Source organism: Muscardinus avellanarius, assembly GCF_963383645.1.
Source record: "Muscardinus avellanarius genome assembly, chromosome: 3".
NCBI lineage: Eukaryota > Metazoa > Chordata > Mammalia > Rodentia > Gliridae > Muscardinus > Muscardinus avellanarius.
Genome location: NC_137788.1, coordinates 13,042,062 through 13,061,439, shown reverse-complemented (window position 1 = coordinate 13,061,439; position 19,378 = coordinate 13,042,062). Strand labels below are relative to the sequence as shown.

General features: G+C 53.2%; 1 protein-coding gene across 1 annotated transcript in view; it reads left to right on the top strand.

Annotated features, from left to right (window-relative positions):
- PADI2 (peptidyl arginine deiminase 2) overlaps positions 1-14,968 on the top strand; it is a gene marked incomplete at both ends in the record, with an annotated part of 49,688 nt that extends 34,720 nt beyond the window's left edge. Inside the window, 9 exons of the mRNA XM_080693269.1 lie at positions 123-226; positions 1,489-1,600; positions 2,183-2,290; positions 5,336-5,487; positions 7,142-7,286; positions 8,427-8,520; positions 11,186-11,271; positions 13,723-13,851; positions 14,735-14,968. Of these exons, the coding sequence (XP_080549395.1) occupies positions 123-226; positions 1,489-1,600; positions 2,183-2,290; positions 5,336-5,487; positions 7,142-7,286; positions 8,427-8,520; positions 11,186-11,271; positions 13,723-13,851; positions 14,735-14,968 (1,164 nt within the window). The remainder of the gene's footprint in view (positions 1-122; positions 227-1,488; positions 1,601-2,182; positions 2,291-5,335; positions 5,488-7,141; positions 7,287-8,426; positions 8,521-11,185; positions 11,272-13,722; positions 13,852-14,734) is intronic.
- Positions 14,969-19,378: the final 4,410 nt, after the last annotated feature.

The following is a 19,378-nucleotide window of genomic DNA, read 5'->3' as shown; positions in this document are numbered from 1 at the left end:
TCCTGCATGCAGTGCTGGGGAGGGAACCCCAGGCCTTGGGCACACTGGGTAAGCCCTCTGCACTGAGCTGCACCCCCAGCTCCCTGATGGACTTTTGGTCTCCCCTTCTCCCCAATGCCCAGGCGATCCCCCTGACACCCATCTTCACGGACACCGTGACGTTCCGGATTGCACCATGGATCATGACCCCCAACGTCCTCCCTCCAGTGTCGGTGTTCGTGTGCTGGTAAGCGTGGCCACGGTCCAGGGAGACGGCATGGCGGAGAGGCTGGGGCTGGGCTTCAGAATCAGGAGGACCTGCGTCTATTCCTGTCCATTCCTGAGTCTACCACTTACCAGCTCTGTAGCCTAGAGCAACTCGCCTGGCCCTTCTGTTCCTCGCTTTCTCTAAAGTGCCCACACCCCAGGGTCAGTGTGAGGGCCAAAGAAGGTGAACGGGCTGAAGCATTTGTCCAGGGTTTAGCCTGGCACCAGGTGTGTGCGCCAAAGCCCCACCTCCCTCTCTTTTCTCATTCTTGGCCCTGTAGCGCGCGTGCAGTCCGGGGCCTCGTAGGCGATAGCTATGCGGAGCCTCGTGCTCATTCATGAAGCAGATTTTTACTGAGTAACTATTACGCACTGTTGCCCGGGGCAACGTGAGGGGCAAGATAGGCGGCGCCCTGAGCTCCCGGAGCCCACCCCCAGCCTTTGTGCGGGGCAGGGCTCTGTTTTGAAATCTGGGGAGTCGGAGCCATAGGGCTTGGGGGCAGGTGAGGCTGAGCGTTCCTTTCCTCATTTTATTTGTAACCTTAACAAAAAGTGCATAAACCAGGTGGGTTTATTTTTATTTATTTATTTTTATTTATTTATTTATTTATTTATTTATTGGTGGTACTGGGGGTGGAACCCAGGGGCTTTCAACCTCCAGGCTATACTCCCAGACCCATTTTATTTTATATTTCATTTGGAAACAGGGTCTCACTAAGTTGCTGAGAGCCTCACTAAGTAGCTGAGGCTGGTTTCCTCCTGCCTCAGCCTCCCAAGCGCGGGGATTACAAGCGTGCGCCACCACACGTGGCTAACCACGTGGGTTTATATGACCCGATTCCAGTGGCCTTAAGCCGGGCGTGATGGTGCACACTTGTCATCCCAGTACTTGGGAGGCTGAGACAGGATTGTGCAGGTTCGAGGCCAGCCTCAGCTACTTAGTGAGGCCCTTTGCAACTCAGTGAGACCCTGTTTCAAAATAAAGAATAAAAAATCAGGGCTGGGGTAGAACGTATCATCTACCTCCCAGAATGGAGCATCTGGAGGTAGAATGACCCTGGGTCCACTCACCTGTAGTGAAAAAATAAAAAGAATGTTTCCAGTGGCGTTTACAGAGATACCTGTGGACACAGATGTGGCCACATCTGCTGGCTTATCCCAGAGGCGCCAGCCAGTGCTGCCACCACCTCGGAGGGGTGACCCTGCCCTCCTCACGCCTCTTCCCTGTCCCACGCTCTTCAGCATGAAGGACAACTACCTGTTCCTGAAAGAGGTGAAGAACCTGGTGGAGAAAACCAACTGCGAGCTGAAGGTCTGCTTCCAGTACATGAACCGCGGCGACCGCTGGATCCAGGTGAGTGGCCGGGATTGGGCAGAAGGAGGGAGGTTGGCCGTGATAACCAAAGGGGCTCTGGGATCTGGGGCAGGGAGCTGGGGAGAAGAGTACAGACTCAGGGACACTGAGAGGCTGAGCCAGGCACATCTGTAATCCCAGCATCTGGGAGGCTGAGACAGGAGGATCGTGGTTCGCAGACAGCCTCAGCTACTTAGTGAGGCCCTCTGCAACTCAGTGAGACCCGCTTTCAAAATAAAGAATAAAAAATATGGCTTAGGGTACAGCTCAGAGGTAGAATGCTCCTGGGTTCCATCCCCAGTACCATCAAGAAAGAAAGAGAGGGAGGAGGGAAGGAATGAGCGAACTCGTGCTATTCAGGGACACTCTGTGGAGAGGGACACGGTCACCGTGTGTTAGGAAGAGGACAGGGCGTGGGGAGTCAGACTTTCCACTCGGTACTCCTCGGAGCATATTCGGCCACCGGCCGCCTCCACACTTTTCCTGTGTGAGTCCTCCCCGCCCCCTCTCGGCCCACTGGTGTTCACGGCATCCTCGGGCCCCGCTGGGCCCCACTGACAGCGCCCCTTGCTGTCCCCCCAGGATGAAATTGAGTTCGGCTACATCGAGGCCCCCCACAAAGGCTTCCCCGTGGTGCTGGATTCCCCCCGAGATGGGAACCTGAAGGACTTCCCGGTGAAGCAGCTCCTGGTGAGATGGGGATGGCCACTTGGGTGCAACACACTGCGCTTTTACGCAGCAGAGAGGTCAGGAGACCTTGGGCTTTGACAGACGCTGCTGGGCCTCTGTTTCTCCTCTGCAAGACGGGTCCACTCTGGTAGCCTCTGAGGTCCCTTCCTGCTCTAAGAACTGATGCATATCCACGGGGGGAGAATAGGGACAGGGCAGGCCCAGTTCCGAGGCCCGGTCTCCGGCCGCTGCCCCGCCCCTCCAACTGGTAACTAAATAAGTTGCAAAGAGGAAATATAAGTTATGCAATTGTCCAAAAATCATGGTTCTAACTCCAGAGCTCAGCAGGGCCTTGAAGCTATGGCTTCTGGTGTGTGTAAGTTTTATGGAAAGCACCCGGCTCCTCTGATCCCATCCTCACACCCCTTGCTGTCTGTCCTCAGCCCCCAGCTGGCGTGAGAGCGGAGGTGAAGTGTCCTTTGTCCCACCCTCTGCTTGGCAGAGGCCGGGGGAGGTCTGAGCAGAGCACCGTAGAGACCGAGTCGGTCCAAGGTTCCCCCGGGTCACACGCAGGACAGCTGTCCCCTTAGACATCCGGCTGCTCAAAGGCGACTTTGCCAGGCTCACCTGGTCCCCGCATCCTGCACGAAAGACAGAGACACGGGTGTGAGTCTGGCTCTGAAATGTCACAAGGTGCTGGCCTTGAGCGGCCGTCCCGCTGTAGAAACGGGACCTCGGGCAGCAGCTTCACCCCACGAGCCTCAGTTGCTCGTCTGTAAACTGGGGAGAGAGCTGGTGCTGGTGCCAGGGGCGTGTGTCAGGATCAGTGCTGAGGCTGATATTGACGACCTCGTGAGCACGGCCCCGGACTCTGGGCTTGGTGAGCTCACTGGCCACTTTCCCCACCGCAGGTGTGTGCACCAAGCCTTCCCGGCTTCTCTCCCCTGAGTCACCACCGGCCTTAGGCGTGCCAGGCTGGCCGGATCCCCAAGCTCCGGCTGCACTGTCCCCGGAGGCCAGGCCTGGCTTTGTGCAGCGTGCCGTGAGGCTCCAGCTGCCAGCTGCCGGCAGCACGCACGCAGCCAGCTGGGGCCAGGCGAGAAAGCGCTAAGCTGCAGCCGTCCACCCGACCCGCACGGCTGTCCCCAGAGCCTCTCCACGAGGCCAGAACAAGCCACATTCTCCCACTCCACTGTGCTGTCTTGTTTTGTTTTGTTTTTTTGGCGGGTCTGGGGATGGAACCCAGGGGCATTTGACCTCTGAGCTATACCCCCTGCCTTTTTATTCTTTATTTTGAAACAGGGTCTCACTGAGTTGCAGAGGGCCTCACTAAGTAGCCGAGGCTGTCCGCGAACCACAATCCTCCGGTCTTCACCTCCCGAATGGTGGGACTATAAGCGTGTGCCACCATGCCCAGCCATAGTGCTATTTTTTTTAATAAGATAAAATAAAATAAAACACAGTCGTGTGTGGTGGTGCACACTTGTAATCCCAGCATTTGGGAGGTTGAGACTGGAAGATAGTGGTTCGCGGATAGCCTCATCTACTTAGTGAGGCCTTCCACAACTCAGTGAGACCCTATTTCAAAATAAAGAATAAAAAAAAGGGCTGGGGGTGTAGCTCGGAAGTAGAATGCTCCTGGGTTTCATCCCCAGTACCGCAAAAATAAATAAATAAATAAATAAATAAATAAATAAGAAATTTTGGTAGGCAAGCCTAGTCACAGCCCCAGTGTAAGATCCCAAAGAAAATCCCTGCTTTTTTTTTTTTTTGTGTGTGTGTGTGTGTATGTGTACACATACATGTGCTCACTAGGAATTAAACCCAGGGGCATTCTACCTCTGAGCTACGTTCCAGCTCTTTATTATTTTTTTATTTTGAAACAAGGTCTCACTCAGTTGCTAATGGTCTTGCTAAGTTGCTGAGGCTAGCCTAGAACCTGTGATCCGCCTGTCTCAGCCTCCCAAGTAAGTGGGATTATAAGTACATACCATTATGCTCTGCCAGGATGCCTACATTTTTACCAAAAAAAAAAAAATCTGAAAGGAACCTTAAAATTCAGGAGTCAGTGGGATTATATTTTGAATGCCAGCCAACTCCAGCTTCTTGGAGCTCTCTGCTGAAAAGGATTGCAGGGCTACTTCTGAGCTCCGTGGACAAGCATGGTTGTTAGGGATGAGTTGAGATGGCACGTGTATGACATATCTGCCATTCCTGTATGTATCGGTCAGCATTCACCAGGTAAGGCATAGTAACAAACAGCCCCAGATCTCAGGGCTGCTTGCTCATAGCCCATGTTGATTGCTGGTTGATCATATGCCCCTCTGCTTCCTCATGCCTTCCTCATTGGAGAGCCTCGGTCTAGAAGAGGAGTCCCTGTTAGAGAAACACCATGTTCTCCTAACCCAGGAGGAAGAAATAGAAAAATGGGCAGGCATGCCCATTGTGGCTTCTCAACTGGCAAGCATCCCTTCTGCTTATATTTCATTGGCCAAAGCAAGTCATGTGACCCTGACACTGGCCTGGGAATTGTTTTCCTTTCTCAGGGAGCTCTCAGAAGTCAAGTGTGACCGTGCCTGGTGGCCACACCTGTAATCCTGGTACTTGGGAGGCTGAGGCAGGAGGATCACAGGTTCCAGGACAGCTTCAGCAATAGTGAGATTCTCAGCAACCTAGAAAGACCCTGTTTCAAAAATAAAAAGGGCTGGGGGGGAGTAGCTCAGGGATAGACCACTCGTGGGTTCAATCCTCAGTACAGAGAGAGAGAGAGAGAGAGAGAGAGAGAGAGAGAGAGAGTGAGTGTAAAGAGTGTGTGCACCCACCTTAGGAATCCAGATGTGCATGCACACACATCCTCACACCCACGCTGACACTTCATTCACACCAATATGCTCACAAACTCAGCTTCCCACACCAGGGCCCCTGCTTCTTGGCCGCAGTAGATGACCACGGGCAGCCCTCCCACCTGACCTCAGGTGGCACGGGAGCGGCGTCAGAGGGTGGCAGCCAGGGACTGGGGACTTCTAGCTGCAGGAGGCTGATGGCAGGTGTGTGCCCTCTGCCCAGGGCCCAGACTTCGGCTACGTGACCCGGGAGCCCCTCTTTGAGACCGTCACCAGCCTTGATTCCTTCGGGAACCTGGAGGTCAGCCCCCCCGTGACCGTGAATGGCAAGGCATACCCCCTCGGACGGATCCTCATCGGAAGCAGCTTTCCTCTGTAAGAGAGGCCAGGGTGGAGCCTGGGCGGCGGGGGCGGGAGGGTGATGCTGTCTAGGCGTGGCGTGAGCAGCTGGGGGAGTAATCCCCGACACCAGGCACTATTAATATTCACTTTTAGAAAAAGACCCAAGTTCAGCCGGGCGTGGTGGCGCACACTTGTAATCCCCCAGTGCTAGGGAGTGCTAGGGAGGCGGAGACAGGAGGATGGCGCAGGTTCGAAGCCAGCCGCTCTGGCTTAAGAGACCCTGTTTCCAAATAAAAGTATAAAATAGGTCTGGGAGTGTAGACCGGACATAGAAGGGCTTCCAGGAACCCCAGTACCACCAAAAAATAAAAAAGAAAGAAAGAAAAAGACCCAAGTTCAACTTTACATCTTGGTGTCAGTGAGGATCTAGTCTATAACCACAGACATCCTTCGGGAGATTATTATCAGGAGGTTATTCTCCGGGTGAGGAAGAGATGCAGAACTCCTGGGAGGGAGCACTGACAGAGATGCGTAGGGGCACATCAGCAGATCCTCGGAGCTGCCCGCGCACACAAAAATTGTGAGACAACGTGGCCCTGGCCCGGAACACGAGTCTCTGGCCCCTTGGCCTGTCCACAATTCCCCTGCTCCCTGCCCAGCTGACCCACTAGGAGAAAAGGCAAATTCTTCCTTGGCGGTGGCTGGGAGAGAGTATTTGGACCCTCCCATCACAAAAGGGCTGCCAGGGACCTGCAAATGTGGCACCAGCCTGGATGGGGGCGCCAAGTCCCCCCGAGCCATGGGATGCTCCAGCTTCTGCTGGACACAGGCAGTGACCACTTCCCATGCTCTTCCTCTTCTCCTTCCTCTCAGTGGTCACTCGCCCATCCAGCAGCTGTTCCACACTCTGCCCCTTCCTCTCCCAGGAGGTGGGAGAAGCCACGGCATGCAAACGGGCCCTGTGGACAGAGGGCCGTACAGCGACGGGAGGAATGGTAGGGAGATGGAAGGCCCGGAGAGGGACAGATGTTTGTTGAAGACCTACTGTGTGCCCTTGTTCTGGACTGGGGAAGATAACACAACTCAGTTACCGGAGCAGGGGACGTGAGCTCTTGCGGGTTGGAGAACTTGGCTTTGGAGGCGGGGTGGAAACGCTGAGAGGGAGGCAGCCATCGAGCTTCAGGGAGGCAGGCAGGTGGCTGGAGCAAACAGAACCAGGAGGAAGGGAAGCAGGAGGGCCAGGCAGGCCCAGATAAGAGAGGGACTTGCAGGCCACCAGAGGGACCCTGGGCTATATGCTGAAGATATTGGGGGCCTCGAGGACTCTGGAAATCTAGAAGCCAGGAAGGGCTTCCTGGAGGAGGTGTCTCTTGAGCCGATTAAAGTGAATAGAAGTTAGTGTGGCCACGATGCAAAGGGTTCGGGGGGACTGTGTTCCATCCTGCAGTGCAGGCAGAAGCACCCCCACCCCGACTCACCGGCACCCCGGGCTGAAGGCTCGGTGCCCTGTCACCGCAGGCTTAGCCGCCTTCCTACCTGCGCCGTGTCTCTCTGCTCTGCAGCTCAGGCTCCTGCCTGTGACTTTGCTGACACCACCTGGGCCCGGGCTGAGTTCCCAGGCCCTCAGGAGCCTCAGGCAAGGTGGGCGACCTTCTCAAGGGCCACCTCCTCTCCACCCCTGAGCCAGGTCCGGCGGGCGGCGGATGACCAAGGTGGTGTTCGACTTCCTGAAGGCCCAGCAGGTGCAGGCGCCCGTGGAACTCTACTCAGACTGGCTGACTGTGGGCCACGTGGACGAGTTCATGACCTTCGTTCCCATCCCAGGCACCAAGGTGAGCTGGTTCCCCGAGAAGAGAGAATGGGACGGTGGCAAACAGAGGGCAGGATCTAGTGGAGACCCTGTCAGGGAAGGAAGAAGTAGCTGAAACTGGTTTGTTTGTTTGTTGTGGTTGTGGCAGGTAAATTTTTTTGTGTGTGTGTGGTACTGGAGGTGGAACCCAGAGGCTTTCTATCTCCAGGCTACACTCCCAGACCTATTTTATATTTTTATTTGGAAACAGGGTCTCACTAAGTTGCTGAGAGCCTCACTAAGTAGCTGAGGCTGGCTTAGAACCTGTGCGATCCTCCTGTCTCAGCCTCCCAAGCACGGGGATTACAAGCGTGCGCCACCACGCCCTGCGTGGCAGGTAAATTTTTAACCCTTGAAAACCCAAACTGTCAGCTTTCAATAGTCAATCAACATCTGGGCGTGGTGGCGCACGCTTGTAATCCCAGCATTTGGGAGGCTGAGATTGGAAGACTGCGGTTCAAGGATCGCGGTTCGCAGACAGCCTCAGATACTTAGTGAGGCCCTCTGCAACTTAGTGAGACCCTGTTTCAAAATAAAGAATTTAAAAAAATAGGGAGGGGTGTAGCTCGGAGGTTAAATGCCCCTGAGTTCCATCCCCACACCCCCAAAAAAAAAAAGTCAATCAACATTTTAAAAATTATTACGCGAGCAGTGTTCGTTCCATCCTTTGTTCATACTTAGTCCATAATCTGGGGAGTTTTTCTAGCACGTCTCCCTCAGAGCAGTCACGGTCCACACATCTAACGCCTGCGTGACATAATTAATACTCCAGAGAGCGGGGTCTGGGCTCACAGCTCTGGGCAAAGCTCCCTTTATTCTCTGAAGTGAAGAATGGCCACGGCCTTGTAGCCTGGGGGTTCTGCACAAATGGCCCGCCCCGTGGCAGCTTGGAGAGGTTCTATCACTGCGGTCCAACGCCACCTTTGATTCTGAGCTTGATCCTGATGTGACAGAGGGGCGGAAAAGAGCCCCCTGGGACAGACGGAGCCCTCTGGGGCAGAGCAGCCACTGCCGCTCAGCTCCGTGGGAGGCAGTGGAAGGCGGGAGGCGGGCTGCAGATGGGGCTCCCCCCTGCTCCTAGGCCACCTTCCCCTGCTGACACCACCTGACGGCCTTCCTGCAGGAATTCCGGTTGCTCATGGCCAGCACCTCGGCCTGCTACAAGCTCTTCCGGGAGAAGCAGAAGGAGGGCCACGGGGAGGCCATCATGTTCAAAGGTGAGCCCCAGAGAGGCCCTCGGGTGGAGGGGGCCCCTGAGCACCTCGTCCCTACACGCCCAGCTCTGCTCCCCCGGGCCTGGCCCTCCCTGGGGGGTTCTGAGGCCAGCCTTTTGCGTCCCTGGCTGTGGCCTGGTGCCCCGTCCGGCTGCTCTTGGCTTGTTATTGGCCTCGACAGCACAAAGTGCTTGTTCGGCACCTGGTGAGTGCTTTAAAAGGCGCCAGCCCGCCGGGCGCGGTGGTGCTCACCAGTAATCGCAGAACCTGGGAGGCTGAGACAGGAGGATCGCAAGTTCAGAGACAGTCTCAGCAATGTAGTGAGGCCCTTCACAACTCAGTGGGACCCTGTTTCAAAATACATTAAAAAATAAAAGCCAGGCGTGGTGGCGCATGCTTATAATTCCAGCATCTGGGAGGCTGAGACAGGAGGATCGTGGTTCGCAGCCAGTCTCAGCTACTTAGTGAGGCCCTTTGCAACTCAGTGAGACCCTGTTTAAAAAAAAAGAGTAAATAATAGGGCTGGGGGTATAGTTTGGAGGTAGAATACCCCAGTGTTCTATCCCCAGTACTGTAAAATAAAATAAAATTAAGGGCTGGGGGAACAGCTCAGAGGTAGAAGCCCCTGGGTTCAACTTCCAGTACAAATAAATAAATAATTAACTAAATGGCACCAGCCCCAGTGGAGAGTTCAAACTGTTATGCAGCCTACACACAAGGACCACATATGTATGGTTGGATGGATGGATGGATGGATGGATGGATGGATGGATGTCTTTATTTATGTATGTATGTATGTCCAGGGGACTGAACCCAAGAGTATTCTACCTCTGAGTTATACCCCAGCACTTTTTATTCTTTTTATTTTGAAACAGGATCTTACTAAGTCTCTAAGGTTGACCTCAAACCTGAGATCCTCCTGCCTCAGCCTCCCAAGTAGTAGGATTATAGGCGTGCACCACCATGCCTGGCTCCCAGGAGCTCATAGTTTAGAAATAGAGACTGAGAGGAAGTCAGGCTGAAAGCAGGTCAGGCCCAGGGAGAAGAGGCCGGGCAGACACCTTGCACTGTTGGCTCCGGAGTGAGAGGAGATCGGCTTAATTTAGACATCTGCATAACCGGGACAGGCGCAGGCTGGGGCGAGGTTTGCACTTAAATTAATCATGGTCAAAGAGAAACCCAATCAAGCGGAGGCAATCAGCCAGGTCAGGGAGGCCGTGGCAATTTCTACTACTATTTTCTTTGGGGGGAGGGACAGTACTAGAGACTGTAACCAGAGGGTCCACCACTGACCACATCCCCAGCCCCTTTTTGTATTTTATTTTGACACATTGCACGTAGACTTAAATATACTAATGTCTCTGAATCGTGTGATTAGAAATGATTAAGCCAAGCCGGCCGTGATGGCGCATGCTTGTAATCGTACCATTTGGGAGACTGAGACAGGAGGATCGTGGGTCACAGACAGCCTCAGCTACTTAGGCCCTTTGCAACTCAGTGTGACCCTGTTTCAGAATAAAGAATAAAAAAAAATAGGCTAAGGGTGGAGTTTGGAAGTAGAAGGCCCTGGATTCCATCCCCAGTACCACAGAGAGAGAGAGAGAGAGAGAGAGAGAGAGAGAGAGAGAGAGAGAGAGAGAGAGAAATAGAGAGAGAGAGAGAGAAATAGAGAGAGAAATAGAGGGAGGGAGGGAAAGAAAGAAAGGAAAGAAAGAAGGAAGGAAGGAAAGGGAAGGAGGAAGGGAGGAAGGAAGGAAGGAAGGAAAGAAGGAAGGAAGGAAAGAAAGAAAAAGATAAGATTAAGCTGAGCATGGTGGCACTGGCTTGTAATCCCAGGACTTGGGAGGCTGAGAAAGGAGGCTCACAGGTTCACGGACAGCTCAACTACTTAGTGAGGCCCTCCAAAATTTAGTGAGACCCTATTTCAAATTAAGAAATAAAAATTAGGGCCGGGCGTGGTGGCACACGCTTGTAATCCCCGCTCTTGGGAGGCAGAGACAGGAGGATCGCACAGGTTCGAAGCCAGCCGCGCGCGCTGGCTTAGGAGACCCTGTTTCCAAATAAAAATGTAAAAATAGGTCTGGGAGTGTAGCCCGGAGGTAGAAGGGCTTCCAGGAACCCCAGTACCACCAAAAAAAGAAAAAAAGAAAAGAAATAAAAATTAGGCCTGGGGGTACAGTTCAAAGGTAGAATGCCCCTGGGTTCCATCCCCAGTGCCACAAAAAGGGGGGGGGGGGGGCTCAGTGGTAGAGCGCTTGCCTAGCATGCATTAGGCCCCTGGTTCCAGTACAGGGCGGAGGGCCGAGCAGGACTACAGGAAGGGTGGCTGCCCTGCATGCGCACCCTGCTGCTGCGGTCCTCGGGAGCAGCCCCAGCTGGGGCAGCAGATGCTACTTATACCACCCCCATGTCGCTGGCCAGAGAGCAAGGTGGCTGCCTCCTCTTCCCCGGCTCAGGTGGCACCCTGCCCTGGAGGATGGAGTACCCACTGCCCTCCCAGGAGAAGGGATCTGGTTCCCCTTGGCGTCCCCTTGGCTCCCCAGCCGGTCTCCCCACCCCCAGCAGGTTCAGTAGTCAGCTCAGGTGGACACCCAGCCCGGTGTCTGAGTCCTGATCGTCTGCCCTCTGCCCCTCTGCCCTCTGCCCCTCTGCCCTCTGACCCTCACAGGCTTGGGAGGGATGAGCAGCAAGCGGATCACCATCAACAAGATCCTGTCCAACGAGAGCCTCGTGCAGGAGAACCAGTACTTCCAGGTGAGGGCCCCAGGGGGACCGGGCTCCCATCCCCGTGCACTGCGGGCTTCTGACCCACCGTGTCTCAGCAGCAGGAGAGCCAGCGCTGCTTTGCTCCTGTGCTAAAGATGGGGGGTAAATGAGTAACCAGGTCTCTTCCAGCAGAGACTAGAAGCAAACAGACTGGAGAGGCAGGGGATCTGCAGAGCCACAGAGCTAAGATCTCTACCAATCCAGAGCCCTATCATTTGGGGAAGACACGCCCCTTTGCTTCTTTATGAGCACAAGACAAGCCTGAGTTTTAGGACATCCCAGACCCCTGAGGTTTTCTATCTATGCATGGAGCCCGCCTTCTGAGTTCCTAAGTCTCAAAGGTTGCATCCTGTACCTGGGCGTGGTGGAACACACCTGTAATCCCAGGGCTGGGGAGGCCGAGACAGGAGGATCACAGGTTCGAGGACAGCTCAGTAAGTAGCAAGACTCTTAGCAACTTAGCGAGGCCCTGTTTCAAAAAACAAAAACTAAAAAGGATTGGAGGTAATAGTTCAGAGGTAGAATGCCCCATCAATCCCCAGTACCACACACACACACACACCAAAAAAAAAAAAAAAAGTTGTATCCAGATATAGAAGGTAGTCATATTTATTTGAATTCTGCATTTATTTGCATGAGATTTTTTTTTATTTTTTGAAATGCTAGGGATGGAACCCAGGGGAATTCTACCTCTGATCCACACCCCCAGCCCTATTTTTTATTCTTTATTTTGAAACAGGGTCTCACTGAGTTGCAAAGGGCCTCACTAAGTAGCTGAGGCTGTCCGCAAACCACGATCCTCCTGTCTCAGCCTCCAGAATGCTGGAACTACAAGCATGCTCCACCACACCCAGCTTACGTGGGCATATTTAAAAGGACCATGTTTTTAAGAATTAAAAAGCAGAAAACTGCTGAGCGTGGTGGCACACATCTATAATCCCAGTACTTAGGAGGCTGAGACAGGAGGATCATAGGTTTGAGGCTAGCCTCAGCCACTTAGTGAAACCCTATTTCCAAATTAAAAAAAAAAATAGGAATGAGAATATAGCTCAGAGGTCAAACACTCCTGTATTCCACCCCCAGTACCAAAAAATTAAATTAATTAATTAAAGCAAAAAAACCCAACTGGCTTAAACAAAAAAGCCTGATTGGCTCCTACACGTGGCAGAATGCCCCTAGCTTCAATCCCTAGTACCAAGAAAAAAAAGAAGATGAAGAAGAAAGTTCATGGTGGCGCACGCTTGTAATCCCAGCATCTGGGAGGCTGACACAGGAGGATCGCGGTTCTCAGACAGCCTCAGCTACTTAGTGAGGCCCTCTGCAACTCAGTGAGACCATGTTTCAAAATAAAGAATAAAAAAAAAAATAGGGCTGGGGGTGTAGCTCGGAGGTAGAACACCCCTGGGTTCCATCCCCAGTACCAGAAAAGAGAGAGGGGGGGGAGGGAGGGAGGGAGGGAGGGAGGGAGGGAGGGAGGGAGAGAGAGAGAGAGAGAGAGAGAGAGAGAGAGAGAGAGAGAGAGAGAGAGAGAGAGAAAGAGAAAGTAAGTTGACTTTATCCTAACTATTCCTCTGGGATCACTACTTGGGGTCAGGTAGATCTGTGGTCAAAGTGTGGCCTCAGCTTTTAGCAGCAGGACCCTGGACAACTCCCTTAACACTGCTGTCTTCGGTTCCCTCATCTCTAAAATCAATAATGATCATATCTACCGTGTGGGTTAAAGCTCTTAGCCCAGGATCTGGCTGGAAGTGGGCGCTCCGTGAGAGACGGCTGCCCACATTATTTCTGGAACCTTTCTCTGAACTGTGATCACTCTTATGATCACTCCCGATGTCTGGGGGAGTGGAGGGGCACTGGGAGATGCGGCAGGTGCCGGCTCAGAGCTGGGAGTCTCTCTGGAGTGCAGGGCCTGGGGCCAACATGAGGACAGGGGTGTGTCCCTTACCTGCCCTCCCCGGCCCCCGCAGCATTGCCTGGGTGGCCTCAGGGCTCACTGAGGCCACCCAGGGAGCCTCACCTCTAAAATCAATAATGATCATATCTATCCTGTGGGTTGAAGCTTGAATGATGATCTTTGTGACGTGCTTAGAGCAGAGTCCGGCGCTGCACACATGAGCTTCTATCCCTTGCGAAACCTGCACTGGCATGCCTCTTACCCGTGAGCGGCCTGGGGGCCAGGGAGGTGCTGCGCAGGAAGCTCTTAGCCCAGGGTCTAGCTGGAAGTGGGCGCTACGTGAGAGACAGCTGCCCACATTATTTCTGGAACCTTTCTCTGAACTGTGATCACTCTTATGATCACTCCCGATATCTGGGGGAGTGGAGAGGCACTGGGAGATGCGGCAGGTGCCGGCTCAGAGCTGGGAGTCTCTCTGGAGTGCAGGGCCTGGGGCCAACAAGAGGACAGGGGTGTCCCTTACCTGCCCTCCCCGCCCCCCGCAGCGTTGCCTGGACTGGAACCGCGACATCCTCAAGAAGGAGCTGGGGTTGACTGAGAAGGACATCATCGACCTGCCCGCTCTGTTCAAGATGGACGAGGACCGCCAGGCCAGGGCCTTCTTCCCAAACATGGTGAGACCCTCCAGACCCGACCCTGGCCGAGGAGTCCAACCGGGAGCCGAGGTCCCGGTTCAGGGCAAGCTGCCATGTGACCTCAGCCCAGGCACTTGCCCCCCCCCCCCGAGTTCTTCCATTGCCTCCTAGGGCAATGTGCTGGTCCCAGCTCCCTCGCCGGGCACTGAGACCTCGTCACCTTCGCATATAGCAAAGCTTTGCAAAGGGGAGAGCGTCAAGCCAGGTGTGGTGACGCACGCCTGTAATCCAGGACTTGGGAGGCTGAGACAGGAGGATTGAAGGTTCCAGGATATCTCAGCAACTTAGTGAGACCCTCAGTGACTTAGCAAGACCCTGTAATAAATAAAATTCAAATAGGGCTGAGGTGTGGCTTGGAGGTAGAACGACCTGGGGTTCAATTCCCTGTACCACCCAAAAAAAAACAAAGGGAAAAGTCTTTTACCAAGGAGGGATTCTTGTTATTATATAGGGAAGTCTCCATGAGATAGAAAGAGGTTAGATCAACACATGCGCACACACACACACACACAACATGCATAGATGCACACATGTACACGTGTATATACAAATGCACATATACACTCACATATGTGTACATTTCATACACACGTACATGCTGATGTGTGCATGCACACCCACATGTATACGCACGAACACACACATGTACGTGCACACACATGCCTACAGAGACAAGTTGCCTGGTTTGCCACTTCAGCCCTACCGCGTATAAGCTGCCTAGCCCTCCCTGTGCCTCAGTTTCCCCAACTGTACTAGAGGGGATCATTTTAGCACCGACTTCGTGGGATTAGGAGAGGTTCCGAGGAGTGAGGGACGGGGCGGGCTCGTGGCAGGTGCTCACCGAACGTCTGGTCCATCATAGGTGAACATGATCGTGCTGGACAAGGACCTGGGCATCCCCAAGCCGTTCGGGCCCCAGGTGGAAGAGGTGTGCTGCCTGGAGACGCACGTGCGGGCCCTGCTGGAGCCCCTGGGCCTCTTCTGCACCTTCATCGACGACATTTCCGCCTACCACAAGTTTCTGGGGGAAGTCCACTGCGGCACCAACGTCCGCAGGAAGCCCTTCACCTTCAAGTGGTGGCACATGTCGCCCTGACCTGCAGGGGCCCTGGAGCGTCCCTCCTGCCCTGAGTTCTCCAGGCCTCCTGCACCCCCAGGCCCTCCCCTGGCCGACCTGTACTGGGTGGCTGTGCTGGGAGATCTTTGGGGCACGCTGGCGGGGGTGGGGGGACTTGGGGTATCTGTGCCTTGCCCTCCCTGGCAAGGGCCTCGGGGCTCACTGAGGCCACCCAGGGAGCCTCACCTTTTGTCTCTCCTGAAAATAGCCGGGCATCTGGCCAGTGTCTGCAGAGTGTGGGCATATAAGAAACACAACCAAACTCAAAAAAGCACGTACCCAAACCATTCCCCAAGAATCCTTAGTCTCTATTCCAAGTCGGAGCGAGGGGGGAAGGGAACGAGAGTCTGGGACCGCCGGTTTTTCCAGCAGCTATGCCCCAGAGTTCAAGGTTGAACACACAGAAAGGGATGAAAAAAAGTTCCCAGTGTACCCGGAACTGCTCCGTCAATTCACATTCACCCCCGTCGGGTCTCCAGGTGGCCGCCTCCGCTACTCATTCCTTATCCCCTCCCACCCCCTCTTGGTTTTCTGCAACGTAGACACAGTTGGCTACGTCCCCACTCCCCGAGGGGCCAGTAATTTAGCTCGGAACCATCCCTGGAAACAGATCTTGTCAGAGCAGACCTCTCCACTTACAAAGTACTTCATAAGCCTCGTCCTTCTCTTGGACCCACGATACTTGGGGCTCTCCCGCTAGACGAGCATCTGTGCGCCTGACTTCGGCGTGTAAAGATGCCCTGGTCAACTCTCTCCCACTCCTCCCACTCTGGCTGGTCACGGACCTCCCTCCTCCCGCCACCTCGACATCCTTCCCTCCCAATTCCAATTCCAGCGTCATCTCTCCAGAAAACTAGAGCTTCTGTGCCACCTGCCAGATTCAGATCTTCCCCCAGGGATGAGAAACACGTGCCCCTCCTCCTGACGCCACACCCCACACCTCAGGACCCTGGCCAAACCTCCAACCCAATGGCCAGCTGCTGGAGTGGGTGCCGCATTGACGTTCACTGGTGGGCTTGCCAAAGACTCTCTCATTTGGACGTAGCCAATAAATTCACTCACTCCAACTAAAAAGATTCAGCTTCAACTTAAAAAAGAAATCCATCAGGAGAATCAGTGAATTATAATTCCACCTTGAAGGTTAAAGAAGAGTCCCTTTAAGCCGGGTGTGGTGGTGCATGCTTGTAATCCCAGCACTTGGGAGGCTGAGACAGGAGGGTCACAGGTTCAAAGCCAGCCTCAGCTACTTAGTGAGGCCCTGCACAACTTAGACCCTGTTTCAAAATAAAGAATAAAAAATAGGGTTGGTGGTATAGCTCAGAGGTAGAATGCCCCTGGGTTCCATTCCTAATTTTTTTTTTTTTTTTTTTTTTTTTTTTTTTTGCGGGTCTGGGGATGGAACCCAGGGGCATTTGACCTCTGAGCTATATCCCCTGCCCTATTTTTTATTCTTTATTTTGAAACAGGGTCTCACTGAGTTGCAGAGGGCCTCACTAAGTAGCTGAGGCTGGCCTGAAACCTGTGAGCCTCCTGTCTCAGCCTCCCGAATGCGGGGATCACAAGCGTGCGCCACCACACCCGGCTAATATCTCTCCATTCCCAATTTTTAAAAAAGCCATTTACAAACAAGTTAAATAGCTATAAATTTGCATTGTTGGGGAAACAGGGCTTTCATTTTCATTTTGGATTTCATTAAGTCCTTCAGTAAGCATGTGTTGCATACCCTCTGAGCGACAGGCACCGTGCTGGGCTCGGAGAGTACAGGGCTTAATAGCAAACTGGACTTGGGACCAGTTCGTCCCTGGCAGGCAGAGCCCACAGGGAAATGGCCTTGTCTTTTCAGTGATGTGCTCTTTGGAAATGTCAGCCCCCTGTACTCAGGAAGTGCTCAGGGCACGAAGCGTCCTGCAAGCCACTGGCCAGATGAAATGAGAATAGGGTGGTCTTTTTTTAAATGAGCCCCATTCCGCCCAGCTGGGGCAGACCCCAACCTCAGAAGCTGATGTCCTCAGTCTGGGGGCAGTGGCTGCTGCCATTGGGAGCCGAAGCCCCAGATCTCCCCAGCCCCAGAGCTGAGAACACAAACGCCCCTGTGCGGGCGTCTATCTGGAGACCTCGAGTCTGTCGTGTGTGTGTGTGTATCTTTGGTTAATGTGGTTTGTGGGCTTTCTTTTATTTTTATCTAGTCTGCACCGAGGGGAAGTGAGTGCCTCCCACGTGCACACGGTGTGTCTTTGTAGATTTTCAAGACCTCCCCATCCTAAGTCATTTCGCAAATTTCCAGAGCCCCTAGGACTCGGACAGCATCCCGGCCCATCTCACTTGCCCAGATGGGGTGACCATCCTCGGCGTGGACAGACCCTGAGGACTCCCGGCTCCTTCCCACCCCCCTCACTGTAGACAGAGGCTTAGAACACCATTCCGTGTCACAGAACCCAGAGAAGTTCCCGTTTCATCTTGACTTGGCAATATTACATGTAAGGGGGTGTCGTGAAGATGGCAGGAGCTGGGCACCTTTCAACTTTCTGGAAAAGATGCTGTGATGTCGAGCAAAAGGTGTTTGGGGATGTGCCGAACTAAAGAGCAGTAAAATAAACGGTCCAAGGGGAGTCCTGCGGCCATCGGTGTGAGTTTCTTTGCGGCTTCCTAGACATGGCCCCAAGTGACGCGGACCACACGTGGGCCCTCCTGTTCCTGAAGCATCCCGTGCCCCATTTGGGGTGCACAGTCTGTGCTCTCAGCAAGGGTAACTCAAGGATCTGGGACATCCAGATGACCCCCACACACTCAGAGTCTTCGTGTTACATGGCTACCACCCAAGGCCAAGACCAGTACCCACAATAAAGACCTATGTTTTGCAAGATGGGCAACCCTGCTTAAGTAACCTCTTGCCAGGCACGTGGTGGTACACAACTGTAATCCCAATACTTGGGAGGCTGAGACAGGAGGATCACAGGTTCGAAGCAATTTAGTGAAGCCCTCAGCAAGGTAACAAGACCCCGTTTCCAAATAAAAAATAGAAAGGGCTGGGGGTGTAGCTCAGAGGTAGAATGTCCCTGGGCTCCAGCCAAGCCAGCTCCTGCCTTGGTTCTCACCCTCACAAGCTTCCACCCACTTCGTCGCCGCCCTGGTTACATCCTGGGGTGCCCCGCAGCAGCCTCTGGCCGTGCAGGGGCTATGGTGTCACCCGGTGTTGAAGAGGCGCATTCTTCTTCCCAGGGAGCCGTTTGTTTTCCTCCTGATGGCAATTCACGGCACGTGCTCGGTGCTCAGCAAATATATTTTGGATGAAAGAATGAAACATTTGTTCAGCTAGGCAATGAAAGCAGAAAAGAAAAAATCAGTCTGCTAGACAAACATTCTACCAAGAAGCTATACAACCCACCCCCTATTGTTATTATTCCTCCTCCTCCTCCTCCTCCTCCTCCTCCTCCTCCTCCTCCTTTGTGTAGTACTGGGGATTGAACTCAGGAGCATTCTACCTCTGAGTTCCACCTCCAGCCCTTTTTTGTTATTTGCTTTTATTTTAAAACATGGTTTCAAGCCAGGCGTGGTGATACATACTTGTAATCCCAGCATTTGAGAGGCTGAGACAGGAGGATTGCAGTTTGCAGCCAGCCTCAGCTACTTAGGCCCTTGGCAACTCAGTGAGACCCTGTTTCTAAAATAGAGAATAAAAAATAGAGCTGAGGATGTAGCTCGGAGGTAGAATGCCCCTGGGTTCCATTCTCAGTACAATAAAAAGAAAAAGAAAAAAAATCATGGTCTCAGCCAGACATGGTGGTGCACACTTGTAATCCCAGTACTTAGGAGGCTGAGACAGAAGGATTGCAGGTTTGAGAACAGCTTTAGTAATGATGAGATTCTCACCAGCTTAGTGAGACCTTGTTTCAAAATAAAAATAAAATAGGGCTGGGGGTATATCCTGGAGGTAGAATGCCCCTGGGTTCAATCTCCAGTATCAAAAACAAAACAAAGACGCCGGGCATGGTAGCACACGCTTGTAATCCCCATGCTTGGGAGGCGGAGACAGGAGGATCGCGCAGGTTCGAAGCCAGCAGGTTCGAAGCCAGCCGCGCTGGCTTAAAGAGACCCTGTTTCCAAATTTAAAAAAAGTATAAAAATAGGTCTGGGAGTGTAGCCCGGAGGTAGAAGGGCTTCCAGGAACCCCAGTACCACCAAAAAAAAAAAAAAAATAGCAAAGTCTCACTAGGTTTCTGAGTCTTGCTAAATTGCTGAGGCTGGTCTAGAAATTAAAATTCTCCTGTCTCAGCCTCCCAAGTACTGGGATTACAGGCATGCACCACCATGCCCAGATCCAATCACTTATTTTTATGTGTGTGGTACTAGGGATTGAACGCAAGAGTATCCTACCTCTGAGCTTATTTT